The sequence below is a fragment of the Komagataella phaffii genome, chromosome 3 (genome assembly GCF_000027005.1).
Source record: "Komagataella phaffii GS115 chromosome 3, complete sequence".
Lineage (NCBI taxonomy): Eukaryota > Fungi > Ascomycota > Pichiomycetes > Pichiales > Pichiaceae > Komagataella > Komagataella phaffii.
In genome coordinates, this window is record NC_012965.1 from 1,110,134 (window position 1) to 1,133,223 (window position 23,090).

At 43.7% G+C, this 23,090-nt stretch overlaps 15 protein-coding genes across 15 annotated transcripts; 7 read left to right on the forward strand and 8 right to left on the reverse strand.

Moving 5' to 3' along the window:
* Positions 1–53: 53 nt before the first annotated feature.
* On the reverse strand, positions 54–668 carry PAS_chr3_0585 (Hypothetical protein; the record flags this gene model as incomplete). The annotated part of the gene is made up of 1 exon (XM_002492766.1): positions 54–668. The coding sequence occupies one exon, from the start codon at positions 666–668 to the stop codon at positions 54–56; it is 615 nt and encodes a 204-aa protein (XP_002492811.1).
* A 712-nt stretch (positions 669–1,380) lies between these two features.
* PAS_chr3_0586 (Rab escort protein, forms a complex with the Ras-like small GTPase Ypt1p) lies at positions 1,381–3,297 on the forward strand (the record flags this gene model as incomplete). The annotated part of the gene is made up of 1 exon (XM_002492767.1): positions 1,381–3,297. The coding sequence occupies one exon, from the start codon at positions 1,381–1,383 to the stop codon at positions 3,295–3,297; it is 1,917 nt and encodes a 638-aa protein (XP_002492812.1).
* A 313-nt stretch (positions 3,298–3,610) lies between these two features.
* On the forward strand, positions 3,611–4,045 carry PAS_chr3_1200 (40S ribosomal protein S12; the record flags this gene model as incomplete). The annotated part of the gene is made up of 1 exon (XM_002492768.1): positions 3,611–4,045. One exon carries the CDS (start codon positions 3,611–3,613, stop codon positions 4,043–4,045), a length of 435 nt encoding a protein of 144 aa, XP_002492813.1.
* A 56-nt stretch (positions 4,046–4,101) lies between these two features.
* On the reverse strand, positions 4,102–5,385 carry PAS_chr3_0587 (uncharacterized protein; the record flags this gene model as incomplete). Its single annotated transcript, XM_002492769.1, has 1 exon — positions 4,102–5,385. The coding sequence occupies one exon, from the start codon at positions 5,383–5,385 to the stop codon at positions 4,102–4,104; it is 1,284 nt and encodes a 427-aa protein (XP_002492814.1).
* Positions 5,386–5,595: 210 nt separating this feature from the next.
* Positions 5,596–6,159, forward strand: PAS_chr3_0588 (Peroxisome assembly protein 22; the record flags this gene model as incomplete). Its single annotated transcript, XM_002492770.1, has 1 exon — positions 5,596–6,159. The coding sequence occupies one exon, from the start codon at positions 5,596–5,598 to the stop codon at positions 6,157–6,159; it is 564 nt and encodes a 187-aa protein (XP_002492815.1).
* On the reverse strand, positions 6,156–6,782 carry PAS_chr3_0589 (uncharacterized protein; the record flags this gene model as incomplete). The annotated part of the gene is made up of 1 exon (XM_002492771.1): positions 6,156–6,782. One exon carries the CDS (start codon positions 6,780–6,782, stop codon positions 6,156–6,158), a length of 627 nt encoding a protein of 208 aa, XP_002492816.1.
* A 1,576-nt stretch (positions 6,783–8,358) lies between these two features.
* PAS_chr3_0590 (Homeodomain-containing transcriptional repressor of PTR2) lies at positions 8,359–9,093 on the forward strand (the record flags this gene model as incomplete). Its single annotated transcript, XM_002492772.1, has 1 exon — positions 8,359–9,093. One exon carries the CDS (start codon positions 8,359–8,361, stop codon positions 9,091–9,093), a length of 735 nt encoding a protein of 244 aa, XP_002492817.1.
* Positions 9,094–9,351: 258 nt separating this feature from the next.
* PAS_chr3_0591 (Cytosolic L-asparaginase) lies at positions 9,352–10,482 on the reverse strand (the record flags this gene model as incomplete). The annotated part of the gene is made up of 1 exon (XM_002492773.1): positions 9,352–10,482. The coding sequence occupies one exon, from the start codon at positions 10,480–10,482 to the stop codon at positions 9,352–9,354; it is 1,131 nt and encodes a 376-aa protein (XP_002492818.1).
* A 1,969-nt stretch (positions 10,483–12,451) lies between these two features.
* Positions 12,452–14,170, reverse strand: PAS_chr3_0593 (tRNA methyltransferase; the record flags this gene model as incomplete). The annotated part of the gene is made up of 1 exon (XM_002492774.1): positions 12,452–14,170. One exon carries the CDS (start codon positions 14,168–14,170, stop codon positions 12,452–12,454), a length of 1,719 nt encoding a protein of 572 aa, XP_002492819.1.
* Positions 14,171–14,840: 670 nt separating this feature from the next.
* Positions 14,841–16,700, forward strand: PAS_chr3_0594 (F-box protein containing five copies of the WD40 motif, controls cell cycle function; the record flags this gene model as incomplete). Its single annotated transcript, XM_002492775.1, has 1 exon — positions 14,841–16,700. The coding sequence occupies one exon, from the start codon at positions 14,841–14,843 to the stop codon at positions 16,698–16,700; it is 1,860 nt and encodes a 619-aa protein (XP_002492820.1).
* A 73-nt stretch (positions 16,701–16,773) lies between these two features.
* Positions 16,774–17,985, reverse strand: PAS_chr3_0595 (Translation initiation factor eIF4A, identical to Tif1p; the record flags this gene model as incomplete). Its single annotated transcript, XM_002492776.1, has 1 exon — positions 16,774–17,985. The coding sequence occupies one exon, from the start codon at positions 17,983–17,985 to the stop codon at positions 16,774–16,776; it is 1,212 nt and encodes a 403-aa protein (XP_002492821.1).
* A 322-nt stretch (positions 17,986–18,307) lies between these two features.
* Positions 18,308–18,706, reverse strand: PAS_chr3_0596 (40S ribosomal protein S21; the record flags this gene model as incomplete). The annotated part of the gene is made up of 2 exons (XM_002492777.1): positions 18,308–18,547; positions 18,683–18,706. The coding sequence occupies 2 exons, from the start codon at positions 18,704–18,706 to the stop codon at positions 18,308–18,310; spliced, it is 264 nt and encodes an 87-aa protein (XP_002492822.1).
* Positions 18,707–18,948: 242 nt separating this feature from the next.
* Positions 18,949–20,187, reverse strand: PAS_chr3_0597 (Long-chain base-1-phosphate phosphatase with specificity for dihydrosphingosine-1-phosphate; the record flags this gene model as incomplete). The annotated part of the gene is made up of 1 exon (XM_002492778.1): positions 18,949–20,187. The coding sequence occupies one exon, from the start codon at positions 20,185–20,187 to the stop codon at positions 18,949–18,951; it is 1,239 nt and encodes a 412-aa protein (XP_002492823.1).
* A 228-nt stretch (positions 20,188–20,415) lies between these two features.
* Positions 20,416–21,240, forward strand: PAS_chr3_0598 (uncharacterized protein; the record flags this gene model as incomplete). The annotated part of the gene is made up of 1 exon (XM_002492779.1): positions 20,416–21,240. The coding sequence occupies one exon, from the start codon at positions 20,416–20,418 to the stop codon at positions 21,238–21,240; it is 825 nt and encodes a 274-aa protein (XP_002492824.1).
* A 247-nt stretch (positions 21,241–21,487) lies between these two features.
* PAS_chr3_0599 (Essential ATP-binding protein required for DNA replication, component of the pre-replicative complex) lies at positions 21,488–22,873 on the forward strand (the record flags this gene model as incomplete). The annotated part of the gene is made up of 1 exon (XM_002492780.1): positions 21,488–22,873. The coding sequence occupies one exon, from the start codon at positions 21,488–21,490 to the stop codon at positions 22,871–22,873; it is 1,386 nt and encodes a 461-aa protein (XP_002492825.1).
* Between the last annotated feature and the right edge of the window lie 217 nt (positions 22,874–23,090).

The following is a 23,090-nucleotide window of genomic DNA, read 5'->3' on the forward strand; positions in this document are numbered from 1 at the left end:
ACACAGGAAGAGAGAACCACCAAAGAAAGAAAATAGATAAATAAAATAAATGGCTAATAAGATCTATACCACATTCTGTGTGTCTGCCCGTCCATCATTTTCTTTTGTAACTGGAACACTCCGTACATCAGAGCTTCCGAAGTTGGGGGGCAGCCTGGGACATAAATATCCACGGGAACAATACGGTCCACACCACGAACGACACTGTAAGAATAGTGGTAATAACCACCACCATTGGCACATGAACCCATGGAAATGACCCATCTAGGATATGGCATTTGGTCATAGACTTGTCTGAGAGCTGGGGCCATCTTATTGGTGACGGTACCAGCAACAATCATAATATCCGATTGTCTTGGAGAGGCTCTGAAAATAATACCCAATCTATCTTGGTCGTATCTTGGTGCGGAGACGTGCATCATCTCGACGGCACAGCATGCCAGACCGAATGTCATTGGCCAGAATGACGATTTTCTAGCCCAGTTTTTCATCTTGTCGAAGGTTGTGAATGTATAGTCCAGAAGGTTTGTATGAGGACGTTTAGAGAGCACGGGGATGTCGGTGGGAAGGTCTGACGAGTAACTATGCGAAGTGGCCACCTGCTTTGAGGCGTACCTAACTGAGTGTGCCAAAGATCGGGAGATCTGGGTTCTGCATGGCACAAACATTGTGGTATATTAGTATGAACGGGTGATGATGTTGGTGTAGTGAGAGAGAGAAGAGGTTTAGTGAGAATGATTTTGATAATCAAAAAATTGCAGAGCGTGATTGGTTGGATATTGAGTGGGGTACGATATTTTGTGGAGGAAGTAGTCTGGGGAGGTTGTCGGGGGAGGAGCAAACGGAGGCGGAAGGGCTCCCAGCTCGCCCAGCAATTACCGGCTTCCGTCTAGCACGTGATTGCTCCCAATTAATGGCATGCCCAAACTGGAAAAACCCATCCATGACATATTTCTCCGTACTAATTGTCAAACACCAGCCTTCTCTTCGCTTCTGACGTCTTTCACCTCTAATTTTGGTCTACTATCAAGTTCTCACACGCTAATCCTCGTAAATCTTGAATTGCATTTAGCATAACCATTTTAACCACCGTTTTCAGGTAACAGTGCATCGAACGACTCACCGCTTCGCTTAAAAAACCGGGCAGAAAAAAAAAAATTCTTCGCACAAAACCTACAATCAATATCTTCGAACCCAAACATCCAATATCAAGTGTTGCTCCCTCAATTATTTCTTTTCAGTTTTTCAAAACTTCGTGTAAATTCTTCTTTAAAGGTGAACGGCGGTCCAACAATTTCGAATTAGGACCTTAACAGCTGTGTTTTTGTGTCATTTCTTCATTTCTTTCCGTACCCACAAAAAGACTCATTACCCATCGATATGAGTGCTTCTGCCCAGTCGAAGCAGAAACCTACCGTCGCTGAACGCAGGCCGTCTGTGGTCGAGAGACGCTACTCCCAGAGCATTTCTGATCGTCGAAGAGGGTCTATCATCCCAGAACTGGCTGGTTTAGAGAAACCGCTGGAAACCAATATTGCTTCGGAGTTCGACGTCGTAATCGTGGGAACCGGTCTAGTTGAAGGTATCTTGGCTGCCGCTTTGGCATGGCAAGGCTCTAGTGTACTTCATGTGGATAGTAACGCGTACTATGGTGACAATTGTGCTACTTTAACTATTGACCAGCTCAAAGTATGGGTCGACCAGGTTAACGACCACAAAATCCCCGGATTCTCAACTGCTTCATTGTATATTCCCAGACCCAATGTGATTGTTTCCCGTAATTATGGAATCGATCTAACACCAAAGATTTTGTTTGCCAAATCCGATTTGCTTGATTTGTTGATTAAATCAAGAGTTCATCGATACTTGGAGTTCCAACCGCTGTCAAACTTCCATACCTATGAAGATGACTCGTTTGGAAAGATGCAGACTTCGAAGCAGGAAATATTTACCGACCAATCGTTATCGTTGATATCGAAAAAGCGGTTAATGAAGTTTCTCAAATTTGTATTCGAATTTGACCAAAATGAAGAAAGTCTCTCAGTTTGGACTTCTTATGCCGACAAACCTCTAACAGAATTCACTAATGAAACGTTCAAGCTGGAAAGCCAACAAATTTCAGAGTTGGTCTTCACATTAGGACTGGCACCTATTCCCAACATTCCCACTAAAGAAGGTTTATCAAGAATAAGAAGATACCTTACCTCCTTCAACATCTACGGAAAGTTCCCTGTACTCTACTCTAAGTTTGGTGGACCTGGAGAGGTTTCTCAGGGATTTTGTAGATCTGCTGCAGTGGCTGGTACCACTTACAAGTTGAACACTAGGTTACGCAAGTTCGATCCAAATACCAAGACGGCTACTTTCTCTGATGGCTCTCAAATCAAAGTGAAAGAGAAACTGATTTGTTCTCCTACTCAGGCTCCAGAAAATGCTAAAAACATTCCTCTCAAACGCAATTATGCAATCACTAGATTGATTGCTGGTGTTACTAAAGATTGTAAAGAGTGGTTTTCGGAGGGTGAGAGTGCTGCTATCGTTGTTTTTCCAGCCAACTGCTTACCAACTAACAATGCTTATCCGGTACAAGCGGTGATTTTAGGTGCTGGCGCTGGAGTATGTCCTGAAGGTCAGTGTCTGTGGTACCTTTCCACCTTGGCTCCTGAGGAGTCAGCAGGCAAAGACCTCGAGGCTGCGCTGAATAAAATGGAAGAATCTATACTCAGAGAAAGTGAGTTTGATGTTGATGAGTCTGAATTTCAGTTTGATGATAAAGGAGTTCCCGTTCTGAACTCTGTAAAACTTGGAAAGTCGTTCATGGGTTTCGTTCCGTCTAAGAAACTTCAGTACGTTTTCAAGTTGCGATTCGTTCAATTCACAGATGTCGTACCGTTTGGTGTCGTACACAAGGAATACTTTGACACTGAATCGCCATCCTCCAAATACGATCCAGACGCTCCAGATAATGGTATTTTCTACTCCAATATGCCTTCTTCCGAACTTTCCTACGATGGTGCTGTCACTGAGGCCACACTCTTGTATTCGAAGATAGTTGGTGCAGATGATGACTTTTTTGACGTAGATTTTGAAGACGAAGATGAAGTTGCAGCTGAAAGAGAAGCAGCTGGCAATGCAACTTCTACGACTACTTCCAACTCTCTCCCCACATCAAGGCCTGAATTTAGAGGAACGTCTGTGGGTTCTGAGTTTGCCATTGTAGACGAAGAAGATGACGATGATGAAGAGATGGGTGACGCGGGCGAAAAGTTCAATGACGAGATGGATTTTGTACTTTGAGGCACCCGATAGATGTTCTGTACTGTAAATGTTTCTAATATTATAGATACTCAATGTGAGTAATACCTGTGCGGCGCTCGTTCAGTGCGGCGTTAATGCTGCCAACAGCTGACGTTCCTAACGTTCCTAACTCTTTTTTCGCACTCCATCAAGGAACACCTGAAGCTGTTCATCATGTGATCAGGGCTAATGCCCTACCGCGACACTAAAGTATTTTTTTTCCACCGTTGGTTCATCTTCTTTTATTCATTCATAGTACTGACCGGATTACATCTGTGGAAGAAGTCTACTACTCGAAACAATCATAGAAAACATGTCTGACGTTGAACAACAAGTCGTTGAAGAGGTTGAGGTTGCCGTTGAGGAAACCTCAGCATCCATCTCCATTGAAGATGCCGTCAAGAAGGTCTTGAGAATTTCTTTGGTCCACGATGGTTTGGCCAGAGGTTTGAGAGAGGCTTCCAAGGCTCTGTCTTCTGGTGCTGCCCAACTGTGTGTCCTGTGTGACTCTGTCACTGACGAGGCCATCATCAAGCTGGTTGAAGCTCTTTGTAACGAGCCAGAGGAGAAGATCCCTCTGATCAAGGTCTCTGACGCCAAGCAGTTAGGTGAATGGGCTGGTCTATGTACTTTAGACCGTGAGGGTAACGCCAGAAAGGTTGTTGGTGCTTCTTGTGTTGTCATCAAGGACTGGGGTCAAGACTCCGAGGAGCGTCACGTTCTTTTGGACTACTTTTCCAGCAACTAATTTTTTTCTGGATTTAATTAGTCTTTATAGTTTTTTTTCTCTAATGACATTTTAAATTATAGAAATAACGGTATGTCAATTGTAGATGGTGCAGGTGTTCTTCTTGTGGTGCTGGGCTCAGGTTCTTTGTGGGAGTTGTCATCTAAGATTATGAATGGTGTTTCAGTGGCTTGAGGTCTGGCATGAGATCTGGTCTCTCTTCTCTTGAGATAATCATCTAGCGTTATCTGGTTTGGATCTAAATTATTGGACAAGGCGTATTGGATGATTTTGATGTTTTGATCATCCTCCACTAACTGCTCCACATGGGTATTATTGTAACAATACTCCCAATTCAGGTTATCAATCTCTTCATCATTGACGTTTTCCCAAAATCGAAAATCGATGACGGAACCAGTATAAGACTGATCATGGGGGTTACGTACAAGAAGACTCGTGGAGGTCAATCCAGAGATACTTTTCTGCAACTTAATACGATTCGATATTTTAAAACTTCTGAAAATCTTGGCCCAAGTTTCAAACCGGTAATAACATGTTAGTGAGTCGGAGATCGTCTGATTAAACTCAAGGTTATCATTCATCTTTTGCGGTTTCCAAACAGAAAGATCTTGCAGGTAAATTTTTTGGCTTGGGTATTGATGTTTAGAATGGCCGATTTCACTTTGAGAAATAAAAACCAACTTTCTATTAGAAGGTATGGGATTATCTTTGACATAGACAATTAGAGCGTCAGTGTTAACATCCTTTAGATCTTTCATGACATCATAAAGGAGAGAGCCGCTCAGCAAAGTACTCAATACAAGTTCGGTTTCATCAAGACTGAACCTTTCTTCGAAATCTTCTTGGTCAGCGTAAGTTTGGAATTCGACTCTCTCTAAGATGGCATTATCTTCAAAGATTACCGCAAAGGGGTGGCCATCTCCTTGATAAGAGAATGTGCACTCTATTTCGTTTTTATCTGTGTTAGTTGAGGCGTTGTTACCGCCGAAGGTAGTTTGATGAGAAGTATGGATGTTGACACTCTCCACAAACAGCTGCACATCCAATGAGAGGCTGATTTCTGACTCTTCCAGCTGGTCAGAATCTTGGGTCACTGAAATTTGGGTATTTGACTCCTGAGCATTATGGTCTGCATTCAGAATGAAGCTGGTAAATAAGGACTTGGCTAACGTTAAGGCCACTCTAATTGTTTGATTATCGTTGTACGCCGTGAAATGGACCCCGTGAGAGTTGATCGTGACTTTGGCGGTGGTGCCAATTGAGGCGATGCATCCAAGGACCGAGGAGATATGGCTCAATGCATTAGTAGTGGCCAAAAACACTAGATCATGTGAGCTCATTGAGTTGATCCTTAGTACAAGGAGATCCGGAATATATTGGCTTACCCACAACGGAAATCATAGCCTGGAAGGAGAAGGCTGGGGGGAGTCTGGCAGAGGAGATATCTCGAAATTGGACGGACTTCCACAGGACACCAAGTTATCATATGCACTATTACATGATACCTCTTTCTACAGCTCTCCTCTCCTCAATACTCTCCCTTCTTCAACATGAAATCCACAAAGAGAAACACTTTTTTTGGCTTGGCAGCCCTTGGGGCACTAGGACTGGGGTACTCTGTTTACAAGAGTTTTATAACGTCCGACAAATCCTCATCTCTTATCAACCTAGGCATCAACCAAGAGAGGAAATCATATACGAGGCAAAAAGTCGCCATCATCGTCTCAGAGAGTATACTAGCAATACAATTACCTATACAGGAGATCCTCAAAAATACCAAAGACGTCGTGTTTGTGCTGGCGCCGACAATAGCCAAGGACGAATTTCTACGAGAGAACGAGGTGGACTCTGGTCTCTCCTTCAAAGTCATTGAGACAGGCACTGCAATAGGTTGTTTCCACGTATTGAAGCACATTAAAGCTACTTATAACATTTTCAACTTGCACGATTTCTTGCCGAGTTCAACGAAGACTTCAAGTGATAATGAACAGTTGACTTTTGACTTGGAAGAATATGTCAATCTCCATCTCAATAACTTTCTTCAAAACGTAGTTGAACTACCAAGTGACTCAACTTCTATTCAAGAAACAGTGAATCAATATATATACAATTAGCGGCGTCCGGTGATGTCTCTCTTGCCACTGAAAACAACATTCTCCACATCTTTATTGATGTAGCCATATTCATGTTTACTCCAGCCAGCCAAATGGGTAGGTTTTGTCGGTACAGGCGGTTTGCGTTTCTCAACTAATTCGGGGCCTATTGAATTGGGAAATCTCTCTTTATCCTTGATTGTCAACTGTCTAGAAAGTGCTTGAATTGTCATCGCAACTTGGTAAGGATCCTTACCCTCATAAAGATCAACAGTTTGAAACAATTCGTTTTCTGGAACCCCAATCACTTCTCTCGCATACTGAAGAAAATTTGCGATATTTTCCATCTGCACAAATGGCATCTTTGATGCCTTATACTTGATCTTTCCAGGGTCTATAACATCAATCAATTGGCACAAGTACACACCGTCTCTCAGTAACTCTATCAAATCAGTCTTGTCTATAAATTCTTCATCCGGTATGGACTTGCCTGACGGCCGTAGCATCTGGCCAAAAAGCCATTTTTTGATGTCCGAAATCAGCTTGGGGTTGTTATACCTTGCCAAACGAGAACTTTGAAGATCATCATCCAGGGAGGGTACATCCTTTGGCAAATCTGAATAAAGCTCTTGCCTGAATGACATTTTTGACAGGAAGGGACCGTGCTTCTTCCCTGGAGGATGGTGTCAAAGGTACGGAGCGGGGCCCAGTTTCCTGATCAGACAGAAATAAAGTGGGATGGCCCGACTTGTGGCTTAGACATATGTGGTAGTGCGAACTCCAATTAACAAGTGGAGGCAGGTGGGGAACGGTGGAGATCTCTCAATCAATTAACCATAAAATAATAGCAAATAGGATGAGGAGCCGACAGATTGGAAACAAGAAATTGAAATTGGTGCATCTGTCCCTTTAGGGTTGTGATAGTGATTATGCACGACGGCACGCCACGCAAGCTTACTAATTTGTGAAACGACGACACTGACAACAGGAAAAAGATCAAGCATTGGCCCGTAGGCGGCAGCAGTTTCTTGTTTTCGTATTATTTAGCCGCACTTGTTGGAAGCTTGGAAGCAAGATTGTGGAATGCTAAGATATATGCAGCAAGAAAATTTACTTCTGACGTTATTAAGGGGGTGTTTACATCATCAGCTGAAATTTTTCAAACGGGTAGCGAGATGCTTGACGTTGACTTGTAGCATACATGGAGCATGTAATCAGAAATGAGGTCCAGATTGCTAATCAGCTGCAGTAATTTATTCGATGGACGTTTATGTTGTGTCATCAAAAAATTTCATTCAGAAAAATGACGCAGGTCGTGTCCACACAAACAGATGGCACATTTGTAGGAGTCCGCTGATAGGCTAGAGTGGGTCGCTACGAAGCCGACTTTTCGGCGAATGCCAAGCACACCGAGAAAAATGTGTGGCAATTGGATCCAAAATGTTTTGACTGTGCATAAACAGCTTCGAAGGGATCACTACATACACAAGAACTTGTGAAGAGAAGGATTTCATCAGTATCTTTAATAATTATATCAGATACGGCCCGATCGGCCCAATGAAATCTGCAATCATTTATGCGAGAGCGAAAAAGGCAACCACCGTGCGCGGTTCGATCCATCACCTAGACCTCTACAACTGACATGTGCGTTTGGGACGTTTCTTGTCAAATGTGTCCTTTTGAGACACGATGAAACCTCCCCAAGAAGAAAAAGAAATGTTCAAAAGTGGAGGAGCAATGTAGGGGCTGAAACGATCAAAACATGAAGGGGAAAGGCGAGAAACATCTTGACATTGGATGGGATGAAATGCATGACATGAACAACACTACTTAACCTATTTCAGATAATGTTATTGGTCAACGGTGGGCCCACTTAATAAAATTTTCATCCGAGGACGAAACGGGGTGTGGAAAATCCCCACTCCTTCAATTAGGTAGATAACCAGGTATTCCACTTTTACTCACACGTCTCGAAATTAGTAATATAGCTACTGGAAAGAGTTCTGTTCCCTACTATAAACGCTATGTAGTGCCAGCCGCGCGTTATCGGTGACAACCAATTTAGGAAATTACCTGTGGACAGGTGCTGTGATATCATCACTTACGGCACATTCAAGTTTTCAAACAGGCTTTGACGTGAAAATTGGATCTTTCATGCATTAATATAAAATGGGGAATTCGCACTTTTTCTCGTATAAATTTATTAAAGGCAAGTAGAAGATGGAGATATCAAGTTTGGTCAGCCGCCCAGCAACGAAAACTACCTACCAGTTGCCCCTAAGACCTGCCAGCGTGGAACCAAAGGGTGCTGTCTCTGAACCTAGTGCCGAGGCCAATGTGAAGCTTCCCTCCATTCATGACATGCTGAGCGATGTGCAATTGGGAATGCAACCATCTTATTTTCAGCCACGTACCTACACTCCCTCGCCTGTTATACTTCCAGCTCCATCCACAAGCTCTCCGATGGTAGTTCTACAGCCTGTGGGCGCTTATTCGTACCAGCAACATGTGTTTCCAGCAAGCCCTCAGCCGCAATCATCTCTTTGCCGAACCAGCACCGTCAATTCTCCATTGGAACGGTCTGTGGTGGCATCACTACCCTCCCCTCCCCCCTCTTCCACTTCCACTTCCATTTCGTCCACTGCAACTGCTAGACGACCCGTATCACCTGGCCCAAGAACGGAGAAAAAGATAGCCAAGCCCGGTCTTGTCGGATCCACTGTGTCAGACAGTAAGAAACGCAGGTCAAACCTGCCAAAAAGAACCACAACCATCCTTTCAGACTGGCTGGTCAACAACCTGAACCATCCATACCCCAACCCAAGACAAAAACTAGAGCTGATTGAGCAGACGGGTCTGACCAGTCAACAGTTGAGCAACTGGTTCATAAACGCTAGAAGGAGAAAAATCAACATTCTTAGAGAGGTGCAGAACAATACTCGTGAAACGGTCTGAATGTTGTTGTGACAAATGTATTATTATTTAGTTATTACGAGGTATGGGTTATGATTGGTTTGCTGTTCAGTTGGTTTAGTAAGGTATATAGATATAGAATAAAAACCGTTATTTTTAGAAAAAGGGGGAGAGGTGATGTGATCGCCTTGCCTCACTTGGTCTGGAACTCAGCGAACTTAATCGCTATTTAGGTTTTTGTACCTACTTCACATACGCGAACTGAGACTGCGTGCATGAGATTTGGTGGAAAAATACTAACTAGCCTCCGAACGAAAGCGTTTTGAAGATATCTGCAATCTGTCGGTCCTTCATTGAGGCACCGAGGCACAGTTGTAATAGAATTCGGCTCTTCTGGGGGTTCAGGTATCCGCTAGCCATACATCCGTCAAACTGCACCGTCTTGCCTTCAATCTCAAGCTCCCTCGGTAAATTGGCGATGGGAACCATTCCGTCCATTGACCTTTTGGAAAAAACTATTGGCGTACCAAACTCCTTCCAGGCCTTGTACAACTCTATATTTGTCTCTTTGCTCAAAGACCCAGCCCCCATTGTTGCAAAAACCACGCCTCGAACATTTAGTTGTGATGCACAGAGACGCACGATTTGAGGGTCAAACCCCTGATGGGCGTAGAGAACTATGACTTTCGGAAACGGAGCAAGCTCAAAGTACTGTATACCAGTTGGCTTCGACGCAGGGAAGAAATAGTGGATTTCGTTGTTGACTATGTTGCCCAAGTATCCTTGAATCACACTCTTGAATGTATCTAGAGAGTTGGCGTTGGACTTGGTGATGTAGAATCCCGATCCAATCTGATCGTTCAACGCTATGAGCACTCCTCTGTTCCAGCTCTCTTTATTGCATGCAACACATATTGCTTGGTATAAGTTCATAGGTCCATCTGCGGAGATGGCGGTGGAAGGCCTCATTGATCCAGCCATTACAATAGGTTTGGATGTGTTAACTGTCAATTGCAGCAAGAATGCAGTCTCCTCCATGGTGTCTGTACCATGGGTGATGACTACGCCATCAAAACTGTCGTCACGTATGCTTCGACTAACAGCTTCGTGCAACATCAGTAACTCCTTCTCGCCAAACTCCTTTGAGTCGACATTCAGGATTTGTTCGTATTCCAATTCACATACGTTCGACAAATCCGGAATAGAGCTCAACAAATCCTCAATAGTCAAGTCTACATGGTATCCAGCTGTCTGCGATCCGCTCTCTCCCTTCGAAGCAATAGTTCCTCCCGTTCCAATTACCTTGATCCGAGGAGTCTTTAGCGTCGAAACGGAGCCTCCCAAACTGGACCCCGAGTAAGATCTTGCCGTTCGAATATGGAATACGGTGTGGCAATCGTCACATACGACCTCCTTAGTATCAGTGGACATGGGCTCGATTCAGCTGTGTATTGAAGTAAAGACAAATAGTGACTGTGACAGATTTATCGCCAACTTGTTGTCATCTGGATGCCTAACGTGTCTCGCGTTTCTTTTTTTTCCGTAAAAAAAAATTAACCCGCCTTCACATCTCATCTCCTCCACCCTATTCATTTGTACCATCCTAAAACTCACTTGCTCAACTTGTTTGTTCCCTTCTTCAACAACCTCACCTTCTTGTCGTCTCATTTTCTGACTGCCAATGGTCACTGTATCTCTTGGAAAAGCACTCTCAGTCATTCCTTACCCAAAAGTCCACCTTGACAAGTTTCCTCCCACTCGAAAGCCAGATGACGCTAACAAAACCTACCAGCCCAACCTTGATCGAATCAGAAGGTCCCAGTACCCTTATTTAAAAGACTTGACTTACCTGGACCATGCAGGTACTACCCTTTATCCTGTTTCATCCCTCCAGCAGACAGTGCGATTGTTGTCTGGATCGTGCATGGGTAATCCTCATTCCATCTCTCAATGCTCACAGGTAAGCACCCATATCGTGCAAGAGGCAAGAGACGTAGTGTACTCGCTGCTGGACGCTGACGCTGATGAATACGATGTCATCTTTGTGGCCAACGCTTCCCAGGGAGTAAAGTTGGTGGTAGAAGGTTTCAGAGACACCTTTGAAGATTTTGACTATGTCTACAGCATTGACTCGCATACTTCCCTAATTGGACCTAGAACTGTGGCCAAACATTTCAAATGTTTCAAGGATCCTTATTCAGTAGTAGAAGAGTACTCCTTGGAAACACCTCAACGTCCAGTATTAGTATCATGGACTGGACAATCCAACTTCACTGGTGAAAGGTTTCCAAATTCGCAGTACAATTTGCTCTTCAAGTCGATAAGTGGTAAAGTTTACACTCTACTTGACGCCGCTTCCTTATCAACATCAAAGCCACCTTCTTTGAGAAATCTTACCTCTCTTGCTAAACCTGATTTTGTTGTGCTATCGCTCTACAAGATTCTCGGTTACCCAGACATCGGGGCATTAGTTTGTAAGAAATCAGCCGGCAACTACGTTTTCAGTGGAAAGAAATACTTCTCAGGTGGTACCGTGGAACAGGTAGCTCTGTACACTGATTATGCCAAAAGGAATCTTGAATTACACTCTATTTTAGAAGAGGGCACTCTACCAATTCATACTTTAGCTGCTTTAATCTCTTCGTACAAAGCTTTCTTGTCTCTTTACGGGAGTTTCTTTAATATCTCGGACCATGTCAACCACATTACAGCTGAAGCGTACGCTCAGATGAAGAATCTCGTTCACGACAACGGTGTTGCCTTGGTGAGATTTTATGGAAGTGAAACTTACGGAGATGCTAACTTACATGGTCCTATCATTGCATTCAACTTGTTTGACAGCTCGGGCGAACCAATCGGCTACTCCAAAGTTGAGAAGGCCGCTTTCAAAAACAACGTATGTTTGAGAGTGGGAGCCATGTGTAACTACGGTGGACTAGCACAACACTTGGGGACAAAAGATGCCCAATTTTTCAAAGAAGCTCAAGTTTGTAACTTTATATGTGGTGATGAAAATGATATTGTTGACCAGGATAAGAAAAGTCATAGAGGTGTCGTTAGAATAAGTTTTGGCGCAATGACTTCTGAAAAGGATATTCAAATTCTGATAAAAATGCTAAGTGAGTTTCTAAGCATTACTCTGCCATAGAATACTATATAACGGGCCATACTCCCAGAGATTAATTGCTAAAAATTTCCTGAGTCTTTAATGTCATATAATTTCCAGACACTCTTCTTTCAATATCAGGGCGTGTGGTCTAGTGGTATGATTCTCGCTTTGGGTGCGAGAGGCCCTGGGTTCAATTCCCAGCTCGCCCCTGTATTTTTTTGTAGTTTTTTTTTCCAGAAATTCTAGAGACAATCTACAGAACCCTAACCACTTAATGCCTTACTCTATTTACTATATCAATGAAAGAACTGCCACTCCCTCAACATGGTGGGTTTGAGGAAAAAAATCGAACCCTCTGATGCTATCAATCCTGTATTGGAATCCATTGGAGGTATTATTGATGAAATACTCCAAGTCTCTTGCCTGTGAGTGGACATTGCAAGATATGTAGATGATCTTCTTGGGTTTGAACTCTGATAATTGAGTAAGAAAAACGTCATCACACCCCTTTCTTGGAGGATCCAGAATAATCGAAGTTTGGTCCCTCGGAAGTTGAATATCCGCAAAGATTTTTTCAGCTTTTCCAGTGATAAATTCACAGTTTTCGATATTGTTCAACTCGGCATTATGTGTTGCAAACTTGACGCTATCAGCACTAATTTCCACTCCAATAACCTTTTTGACTGAGCTGGCACAAGATATGCTGAAAAGTCCAGACCCACAGTACGCATCAACTAGGTAGTTCTCTCCGTTGGGATCTAGCTTCAGGTTATCCTGTACGTACTTGATGATATCTGGAAGAATAGAATTGTTGTTTTGAAAAAACTCTCCCGCAGAGAATTGGAACTTGTTTCCGTTAATAATTTCGGTGACAATTTGACGAGGTTCGGTGACACATGTTTTTAACTGCTTGGAGCCATCAGGTAACTCCACTTCAGCTTTTGATATTTCACCAGTGCCATCCCTTGATCCTTCGCCTGTCTCAACTGGTGGATCTGCTACAGGAGTTGTGTTTTCTCTCAGAAGGATCGTGGCACCTCTTTTGTAATTGTTGTAGGTAGATTCGAATTTTTTCCTTTCGTTACTAAGTCCAGTGTTGATGATGCTGGTACCAATAAGACATTCCTCAATATCGACAATAGATGAGTTAACATCTACAATTTCGGGTCTAAACTTAGGACGACCTTTACTTCCGAAACCAAACGAAGGTTTCTGAAAATCTTGAGTCTTACGTCTTGGAATCTCAAAATGGGGGGTCAGTTTAGTCCTATAGCTGTATTGCAGAGGAGAAGGTACGGTAGAGCCCATGTCAGGCAGCTTTCCACTCGCCGTCAGTATAGGAGCAAAGAACTTGTATGCATTAACGATGGTATCTCTTTTCAGTAGTAACTGTTGCGCATATTCTATGGGCTGATACTGACACCCAGAACATACCCCAAAATACTTACAATCGACAAGCGAGTCATTCCTCATACTTGATGGGGATAGTATTTTAAGAAGATCACATTCAACATGTAAGGGATGAGATTTGAAAACTTTGATGGAAACTACATCTCCAGGCAGGCCAAACGGCACTATAGCGACCTGCTTCTTGGTGTTTGTTTCCGCAGGCCCATCAATGAGAGCTATACCGTCACCGTTCGAGGTGAGAGATAAGACGTTCACTTCGTCGACGATTCTATGATATTTTTGCTGTATCGAGCTGTCATTCAGGATAACATCCATTGGATTGGAAATGTCAGCTAGTGATAAACCATGCTCTTTGCAAAGATGTTCAATTTCAAATCCCAAAACTCCTCCAGGCGACGTTGGATCTACATTCTTCTTCTTGTTGTACTTTCTCTTGATTTTCTTGGGGGGTTTTGTGGACTCTGGGCGACCTAACGGTCTCTTCTGGGGTAAACTGATAGGTTCAAGTGATGCCGATGACATTGTGTAAAATGATCCCAAAAATGAACTTTGAAAACGGAGGTTATAAATAATGGACACAGATCTTTTCAAAAGGTGCATCAAGCGGGAAATTTCCTCCGTCTGATTTCAACTGCAAAGGAGTTTTATGTATATACAGAAAATCTGCGTATCTGGGATATTTTTTTCTTAGTTTATAAAATTTCTCTTTCCAAAATAGAAAAATAATGTTCAACGTGATCTACCATGTGACTAAATCACGTGCCAGGTGACTTTCTGGAAAGGGAACGCGAACTGCTGTGGGTGCTGCATATTTCAGACTCCGGTGGGTGGAGGTTACGCCATATTATCAAGGATTCGCAAACTTTTGGCATCCTATGCCATAACGGCGGATCTTTTTTTCCGAAAGAAGCATGGGTTCAGCAATGGTTGAATTTAAAGTTTTTCGGCAACCCTCCGGAGTACAGCCACGTTTAGAGTCAGTTGTTATTCAACCAATTGGACTCTCTCTCCCATCCAGTCAAGACTACTCAATGCGCCTAGGCGTATCTCCTGGACCCTTTAGGTATTCTCCGCGAATACATAGTACTCTGGAAGGGCCTGTCGTTTTTTTCCCCAGTCGGGTCGGCTGAGGTCTGGGAAATGAAAAGGAACCTGTACCACTCAATTCTCGAACTGGACGAGCCACAGTCAAGTAAGATGTGAACTGTCATTATATAGATTGAACTCTACCTAATCCGCCCCGTTTTTCCTTGTCTACTTCAGTTATACGATGAGTGTAAGCGAGGACACCGAGAGGTGTACAAAGAAACCGAGATTAGACGACAAGGTTGTGTTTCGAATGGCCAATCAATTAGAGGGCAAGGCTGGTTTGGAGCAGAATACTGATCCAAAAGCCGACAAGAAGAAGTTATCAAGCAACACAGACAAGAACAACAACGTTACTAACTTTCTGACGCACCATGTTGTTGACCAATCCATGATTCCCAGGGATAACTTCCACAAGTACTGTTACAGGCATAATCCGGATGTGACGTGTAACAAGAACACTGACCAATGTAAGATGGATGAAATACAAGATGCAATGGAGAAGATTCCTCCCAGAGATAGGGAAGCAATCACGCATGTATGGTCAATTTTTTCTGCTGCGCCGTACCAACACAGGTCTTTGATTCTCCGTGGGTTGTTGTCACAGTGTTGTTTTCCTCAATTGTCGATGATCTCAGAAGAGGTTAAATCTTTGATCAGACTGGACTTCATTTCAACTTTACCGACCGAATTATCGCTCAAGATTTTATGTTATCTAGACTGTGCTTCGCTATGCAATGCAGCACAGGTGTCCAGGAAATGGAAGAGACTGGCAGACGACGATCGAGTTTGGCACTATATGTGTGAACAACACATTGATCGTAAATGTCCTCAATGTGGATGGGGATTACCTCTATTGGCTATGAAGCGGGCCAGGCACATTCCCGATGAGGTCAGTAAAGAAATTCCACATACCACTGCTATCGATGTCAAGGACAATAACACCAACAAAGCATCAAAGAACACAAATACCAATACTACTGTTAGTAAAGAAGTCGCCCCCGCTGCTAGGAAAACGCGACCCTGGAAAGTAGTCTACAGTGAACGTTACAAGGTTGAAAGAAATTGGAGAAAGGGTGTATACAAAGTAAGAACCATTGAAGGCCACACGGATGGCGTAACATGCATGCAACTGGGTTACAAAATATTAATGACTGGATCGTATGACTCTACTATCAAGATTTGGAATCTAGAAACTGGTGCGTTAATACGGTCGTTAGGTGGCCACACCAGAGGCGTACGCACTTTGGCATTTGACGACCAAAAACTGATCACTGGAGGTTTGGATGGCACGATCAAGGTTTTCAATTATCATACAGGCGAATGCATCTCCACATACCATGGCCACAATAACCATGTTGTATCTTTAGATTTTATTGGAAAGACTATAGTTTCAGGTTCTGCAGATCAAACTGTTAAAGTGTGGCACGTTGAAACAAGGACATGTTACACCCTTCGTGGACACACTGACTGGGTCAATTCTGTCAAGATTCATCCAAAGTCCATGACTTGCTTCAGTGCCTCTGACGATACCACAATAAGAATGTGGGATTTGAAGACAAACTCATGTATCAAAGTTTTTGGCGGAGAAGAGAATAAGGGACACGTTGGCCAGGTTCAGTGTGTGATCCCCTTAAATATCAAATATGAAATCGTTGAAGATCTGGAGAAAGATAACTTTGCAGACGAAACAAGGGAAGCCCAGGATTCAGCCACTCCAGAGACAGAAGAGGAAAAAAACTATCCTACGCATATTCTAACGTCATCGTTGGATACCACCATCAAACTTTGGAACGTCAAGACGGGAAAATGTGTAAGGACCCAGTTTGGTCATATCGAGGGAGTGTGGTCGATCGCTGCCGATACTTTCAGAATCGTAAGTGGGGCCCACGACAGGACAATCAAAGTATGGGACTTACAGAGTGGGAAGTGTATGCATACCTTTGGTAGTAACGACTCAAGTGTATCTTGTGTTTCACTCGGTGATACTAGGTTTGCCAGCGGGCTGGAGAACGGTAAGATAAAAGTTTATTACTTTGACTAAGTATATAACAAAATAAGAGACACGTAGCAAGACATAATATCATTGCATTGGAAAATTTTTAAAAGACAAGAATCTAAGACTCATTAACTTCCTCAGTCTCAAACAAGTCAGTGATGGAAGATGGCAACTCGTCGATTTGGGTAGAGTAGAACTTCTCGATCTCCTTCATCATCTCAACGTCCTTGCTGGTGACGAAGTTGATAGCAACACCCTTTCTACCGAAACGACCACCTCTACCGATTCTGTGGATGTAGTTTTCCTTGTTAGATGGTAAGTCGTAGTTGATAACCAATGAGACTTGTTGGACATCGATACCTCTGGCCAGCAAGTCGGTGGAGATTAAGATTCTGGAAGAACCGGTTCTGAACTCTTGCATGATGGTGTCTCTCTCGGTTTGTGACAGCTCAGAGTGGATAGCAGAGACGGTGAACTTCTGGGCGGTCAAACGCTCAGTCAACTCCTCGACCTTTCGTCTGGTGTTACAGAAGATAACGGCCTGGGTGACGGAGATGGAGTCGTACAGATCACACAGACAGTCGAACTTGTATTGTTCTTCACCGACGTCGACGTAGAATTGCTTAATACCTTCCAAGGTCAATTGGTCCTTCTTGACCAAGATACGAATAGGGTTGTTCATGAACTTGGTGGTAACCTCCAACACCTCTTGAGGCATGGTGGCGGATAGAAGAACAACCTGTGTAGTGGATGGTAACAATGTGAACAAGGTGTAGATTTGCTCCTTGAATCCAGTGGACAACATCTCATCGGCCTCATCCAAAATGACCATCTTGACGTTCTCAGTTCTGAAAGCTCCACGTTCGATCATGTCTTGGACTCTACCTGGGGTACCAACGACGATTTGAACACCGGAGTTGAAGGCCTTGACATCCAAAGCTGGGTCAACACCACCGATACAGGCATGGACAGAGATGTTCAAGTGCATACCGAGGGCCAAAACAACCTTCTTGATCTGCAGGGCCAACTCTCTGGTTGGGGCCAAGATCAAAACTTGGGCAGCCTTCAGCTTCTCATCCAATCTCTGCAAAGCGGAGATGGCAAAGGTAGCAGTCTTACCGGTACCGGACTGGGCTTGGGCCAAGACATCACGACCAGCAACAATTGGCAAAATGGCACGAGATTGAATGGCAGATGGGAACTCGTAACCGTAAGCAAAAACGGCTCTCAGGATTTGCTCCTTCAGGTTCAGCTCATCGAAGGTGCTGACAACCTGGTCGTAGTTGGTCTCGATTAAGTTAGTGTCGATTTCAATAATACCTTCAGACATAATGGGTAAGTAAAAAGGTGATTTGTTGGGAACAAAAGTTGTAGAAAAACTTTTGATTTTTGAGCGCCTTGCAACAAGGCAAGGAAAATTTTTTTGAGGAGGTAGTGTGCATGCCAGATTTTGAGCAAGGTTCCACAATCTCTGATCTCCAAGGTGGCAAGAAGTGCAAAAGGGGGGGGGCGAGTTGGGGGCGGCAGTTGAGAAAACACCCAGGAGGAGGCGCGCAAATACTACGGTGTATGGATGCATTTTACAACCTGGTGTAATACACTAATAATGTTGACGGGCTAAATTAAAGGTACAAAAACATCTTTTTGAGTGCTTAACGGGAGTAGGACCAGACGTTCTTCAACAGACCCGCTTGTTGAGCCAATCTGTTCAAAGAGTCGTCAGCCTCACCTCTGGATCTAACGTAACCGGAGAGAGCGAAAGTGGTGTTGTCTCCTCTGATGGCACGTCCTTCCTCATCAACGTTAGCAATGTTAATTTGAACGGAGGCGTGGTCTTTAGCCTTGATAATTCTGTTGGTGGCAGAGCACTTGCGTGGAACGTAAAGTTCAACCTTGAAATGTTAGTATTTTTCGAACTTGACCAACTAACAACGCAAATGGCCGTATAACTTCACTGTGGCTACAGATTTTCTGAGCTTCATTTTATGCTACACATCACCATTTCTCGTGTAGTTCGGGATACATACCAATTCACCGTTGTCGTTTTCCATTTTGTATAGTTGTAGTTGAAGCTAACAGGTTGAAGATAGGTTAAATTTTTCAGACGTTTTGCGAGCTCGAAGAATTGTGGTGTTAGGTGGTCACTGCTTCGCGAAGGCTCTGTGCCCGTATATTTCCGCGTAGATGCTACAAGGTCCCTCCGAAAGGCTCGAATCCATTTGGAGCAATGCTCTGTGACTGCGGAAAGTCCACTGTCACGTGATAGAGAACTGATAAGTTGTACAATTATTTCTCAAGTATATTTATCTAGAGGGCCGGATAGAGAAGAGTCCAGTCCAAAAAGGGTAAACAATACGTTCATCCAAACCGTGAGTGTGGAAATTCCAGCATACACAGCTAGCCGAACGAAAATATACACGTGTGTTCGGGATTGTAATGCTTTGCAATGGTGTGAAGCGCGGTGCGGCGTGATGGGAGACAACAGCCGCGTGAGAAGCGGCTTAGATATCGCTTTCCAGATGACAATTGTGGAAACACCGATAACTAACCGAGCCAAAGTGAAAAATGGGCCTAGATGAGTCCAGCTGAAGGGGACGATTACATTGTATCGGAAATCAAAATCCTCAATTGTAATTGCGTTTGAAGTCTGAAACAATGCCCATTGTCCTAATTCCATTCCCGTTAAAACTCCCACAAAGGCAACACTATCCTCAAAGCATGGGCAATCATCTATAGGTTTAACATGAAAATAGATAAGTGAGTAGTAGAACACTAACACTAAAACCGGACTAAACCAACCTGTTTGAAAGACTATGTGATCCCATATATCAGAAGTCAGATGCCTTATCAGAAAACATGATATGCCGATTACGAGTCCCGACCCGACATCGACAAAACCGTGCATACCACAGTATAACCTTCCCAGGACCAATGAAACAAGGTAAATCAACCCGAATATAATGCTGACTGTATTGAACAGTGTGCTGTAAGTGTAACTATAATGGTACCAATATGTTGCCAACGTTAGAGTCACAGAAATGGCGTTGGCACTGTGACTTGAGGGACAGCCGTACTCTTGAGCAGTATAATGGCTGCGTGTGATTCGATGTAGCGGAGGAGATTTGGGTCTTGGTAGACATAAGTAATCTTTCAGTAGGCCTGAAAAATATATACCGAATCCTAATATGAACACCAGATCCCGAGCCAACTTGAAATAGCCAAACCAGACAGGTATCGGCAGCATTAACACATAAAAGGTGTGACTCCCAAGCGTTGCCGTAAGAGAAAAATATGCGTCCAACAGAGGGGTCCTAACTTTTGCCTGCCATCTTCCTAAGGGTTCTGTCTCTTTCTCGACTAGAGATAGAATCAGTTGACGGGAAGCAAATCGCACGGGGGACAACCGGGAACGGTAGTACTCAGATGGACGACACCCGGCATCGACAGAACTCGTATGAGAGAGATCTTTAGCAGCGGGAACCGGTAACGTCTCTAGATGAGTCTGTGGGATGTTGTGTGCTCTCACTTGCATTAGAGGCACACAGATAAAGAGATCAAGGTGATGTTTTGTATACAGTATTTGATAATAAACATCACATCACAACCAGCGGACGGAAGTCGCGATCTGGGCCGTAGGCTCCCTTGCGAGTTCCGCCCAGGAATTCCTGTTGCCGCGATCTTTTTTTGCCCTTTTCCAATAATAGCACACCAGATAAACATTGTCACCAGCATACTCCAAAACACATCCCCTCAATTTTCAATGTCGTCTGATGCTGTGGAGCAACTTGAAAACTTCCAGTTGATCAAGTTCGACAGATTCGATCCTTCAACGCAATCGACTATCAGAATAGCGCGATCTCCCAAACCAATTCCAGTCAAGGTTGTGATAGTGGGAGATGGTGGATGTGGAAAGACATGTCTTCTCAATGTCTTTGCCACTGGAACGTTTCCTGAGGCGTATGTCCCCACAATCATAGAAAATGTGGTTATTACATTGGTGACCCCAACTGGCCAGATAGCTGCCGTTACTCTGTGGGATACTGCAGGGCAAGAAGAGTACGACAGATTGAGACCCCTAAGCTACTCCGACGTTGACGTGGTCTTGCTGTGCTACAGCATAGACAATCTGTCCACCTTTCATAATGTGGCCGACAAATGGTACCCAGAAGTGGCACATTTTTGTCCAAACACACCGATCATCTTGGTAGGTACCAAATCTGATATGCGGCGTCATCAGAAGAGTCAGCCGCACTTTGTATCTCCCCAGGATTCGTCGCAGTTGGCAAGGCAGATGGGGGCAGTGATGAACATCGAGTGTTCTGCGAAGGAGGTTTCAAACGTCAATATCGTTTTTGATGCTGCTGTGTCGTACTGTTTGAGTAACAGCAGGCCCAAGACCAGAGGGGATAATGACAACAATAGGAGTAACAGACGGCTAAGTAGAGCCAAGCGAGCCAGCATGTTTATAAGGGGTAAGGATGTTAGCTCAACGTCAGGAAACTCTCGGGAAGAACTTGTTGAATACGATCAAGATGGGTTGGCAATAATACCGGACAGAAAGAAACGCAAATGTAGCATTATTTGAGAGTGGGTGGGCTGAACAGCTGGAATTGTGGAGTTCAAGTTTTGAACTCTTAATGATGATTAGGTAATTACTATTTCGAGTTTAATTAAAAACGATCTGAATAATTTCCTCTTTCGGAATTTTCAAGTAGAATGGAACGCGGTCTGCTACTTAATCTTTTTTCTACCGTGTTTCTCTAAGGTGAAGAAGAGCAAGGGCTTGTATTATTCTCTCTTCCTACTCTTAACGCTCAATTTTTCATCTCGTCATGAATAGTCCTCCAGTGACTCCACAGAAGAAGCGTATTCTTACTGAGATCAATGGTCTTCCCACGCCAAAGAGAACGAAGGTCAAAGAGCGACATGCCACTACTGTCTACTCTCAGGTCAAAACCGTTTTCCAGAGAGGGTCCTTACCAGACATCGACACCGACGGATATTCTCTCCATGGCAGATCAAAAGAGGCCAATATTCTAAAGAGCTTCTTGGAGAAAGGCCTTGCGGACTTGGAAAGCAATTCCTTGTACATCTCCGGACCTCCAGGAACGGGTAAGACAGCTCAACTCAATGCCGTGCTAGCCTATCTTTTCCCAAAGAAATCCGGAACCTTCAACACGTATCAAATTGAAAAGAACGGGCAATCGATCAGCAGATTACTGTCTGTCTCCAAAATAAACTGCATGACTATCAACAGACCAGACGAAATCTACCACAGCATTTACCGACAAATTCAGAGTTGCAACATTTTCCATGACGCTAAATGTTCATCCGAGCAACTTGAGAAGATCCTAAGTGATGAGGATGTCGCCGATATGCATATCATTGTTCTGGATGAACTTGATAACTTGATCGCTAAGAATCAACGGGTCTTATTTCAACTATTCTCCTGGGCTTCTCACTTAACGGGTGCAGGTGGTCCCAGGTTGATTCTAATAGGGATAGCAAACGCGTTGGACCTGACTGACAGATTTATACCGAGGTTGAAGACTAACGGCATCAGTCCAAACTTATTACAATTTCACCCATATAATGGTGACCAGATAAAGACGATCATCACCAAAAAAATACAATGTCTACCTCACAGAAACACAAACCAGATTATACATCCTGCTGCACTGCAATTATGTGCACGTAAGGCCTCTTCAAGCACAGGTGATTTGAGAAAAGCCTTCGATGTCCTCTACCAATCGATAGAGTTAGCAGAGGCTTCAGCAAAAAGAAAGATGGATCCCATAAAGTTTGCCAACCTCCAACTGCATGAAATTCCTCCCATAACAGTTGCGGAGATAGCCAAGGCCTTCAATGCCTCAAACTTGGGAAAAGGTAAGCAGTTTCTGGCCAAACTAAACATACAACAGAAAACTATTCTATGTGCTCTGAGCAAATGCTCTGGGAACAAAAGCATCACGATTAACTCTTTATACGAGTTCTACAAGACAAAAATTGATTTTGATCCATTGACTGGGTCGTTGAAGAAGACTGAGTTCATCGACATCCTATCGATGTTGGAAAGTCATGGAGTTATCTCCATGGGGAACAATTCCTCTAGATTATCTAATGTTGGAAACTCAAAAGTTGCTTGTATAACTGCAGAGCATGAGATCCGATCCAGTATCCAGAATTTGCCTCTTTTGGAGAAGATAATGAATGGATAGAAAGTAATAGGCAATAATAGACTTTTAATATAACAATCCAATACGACCTCGAACCTGGTACGGTGTGGGTCTTACGCCCGTCCCCGTCCCCCCACCCCCCCAACCAGGGTAAAAAGTTCCCAACGAATACCGGGTAACCCCATCTTCTCTGTTTCAATGGTCTTTTGTAACAACCACCAACCTTAAAATCTAGCCTGTATCCCCGTTTTGAACACCA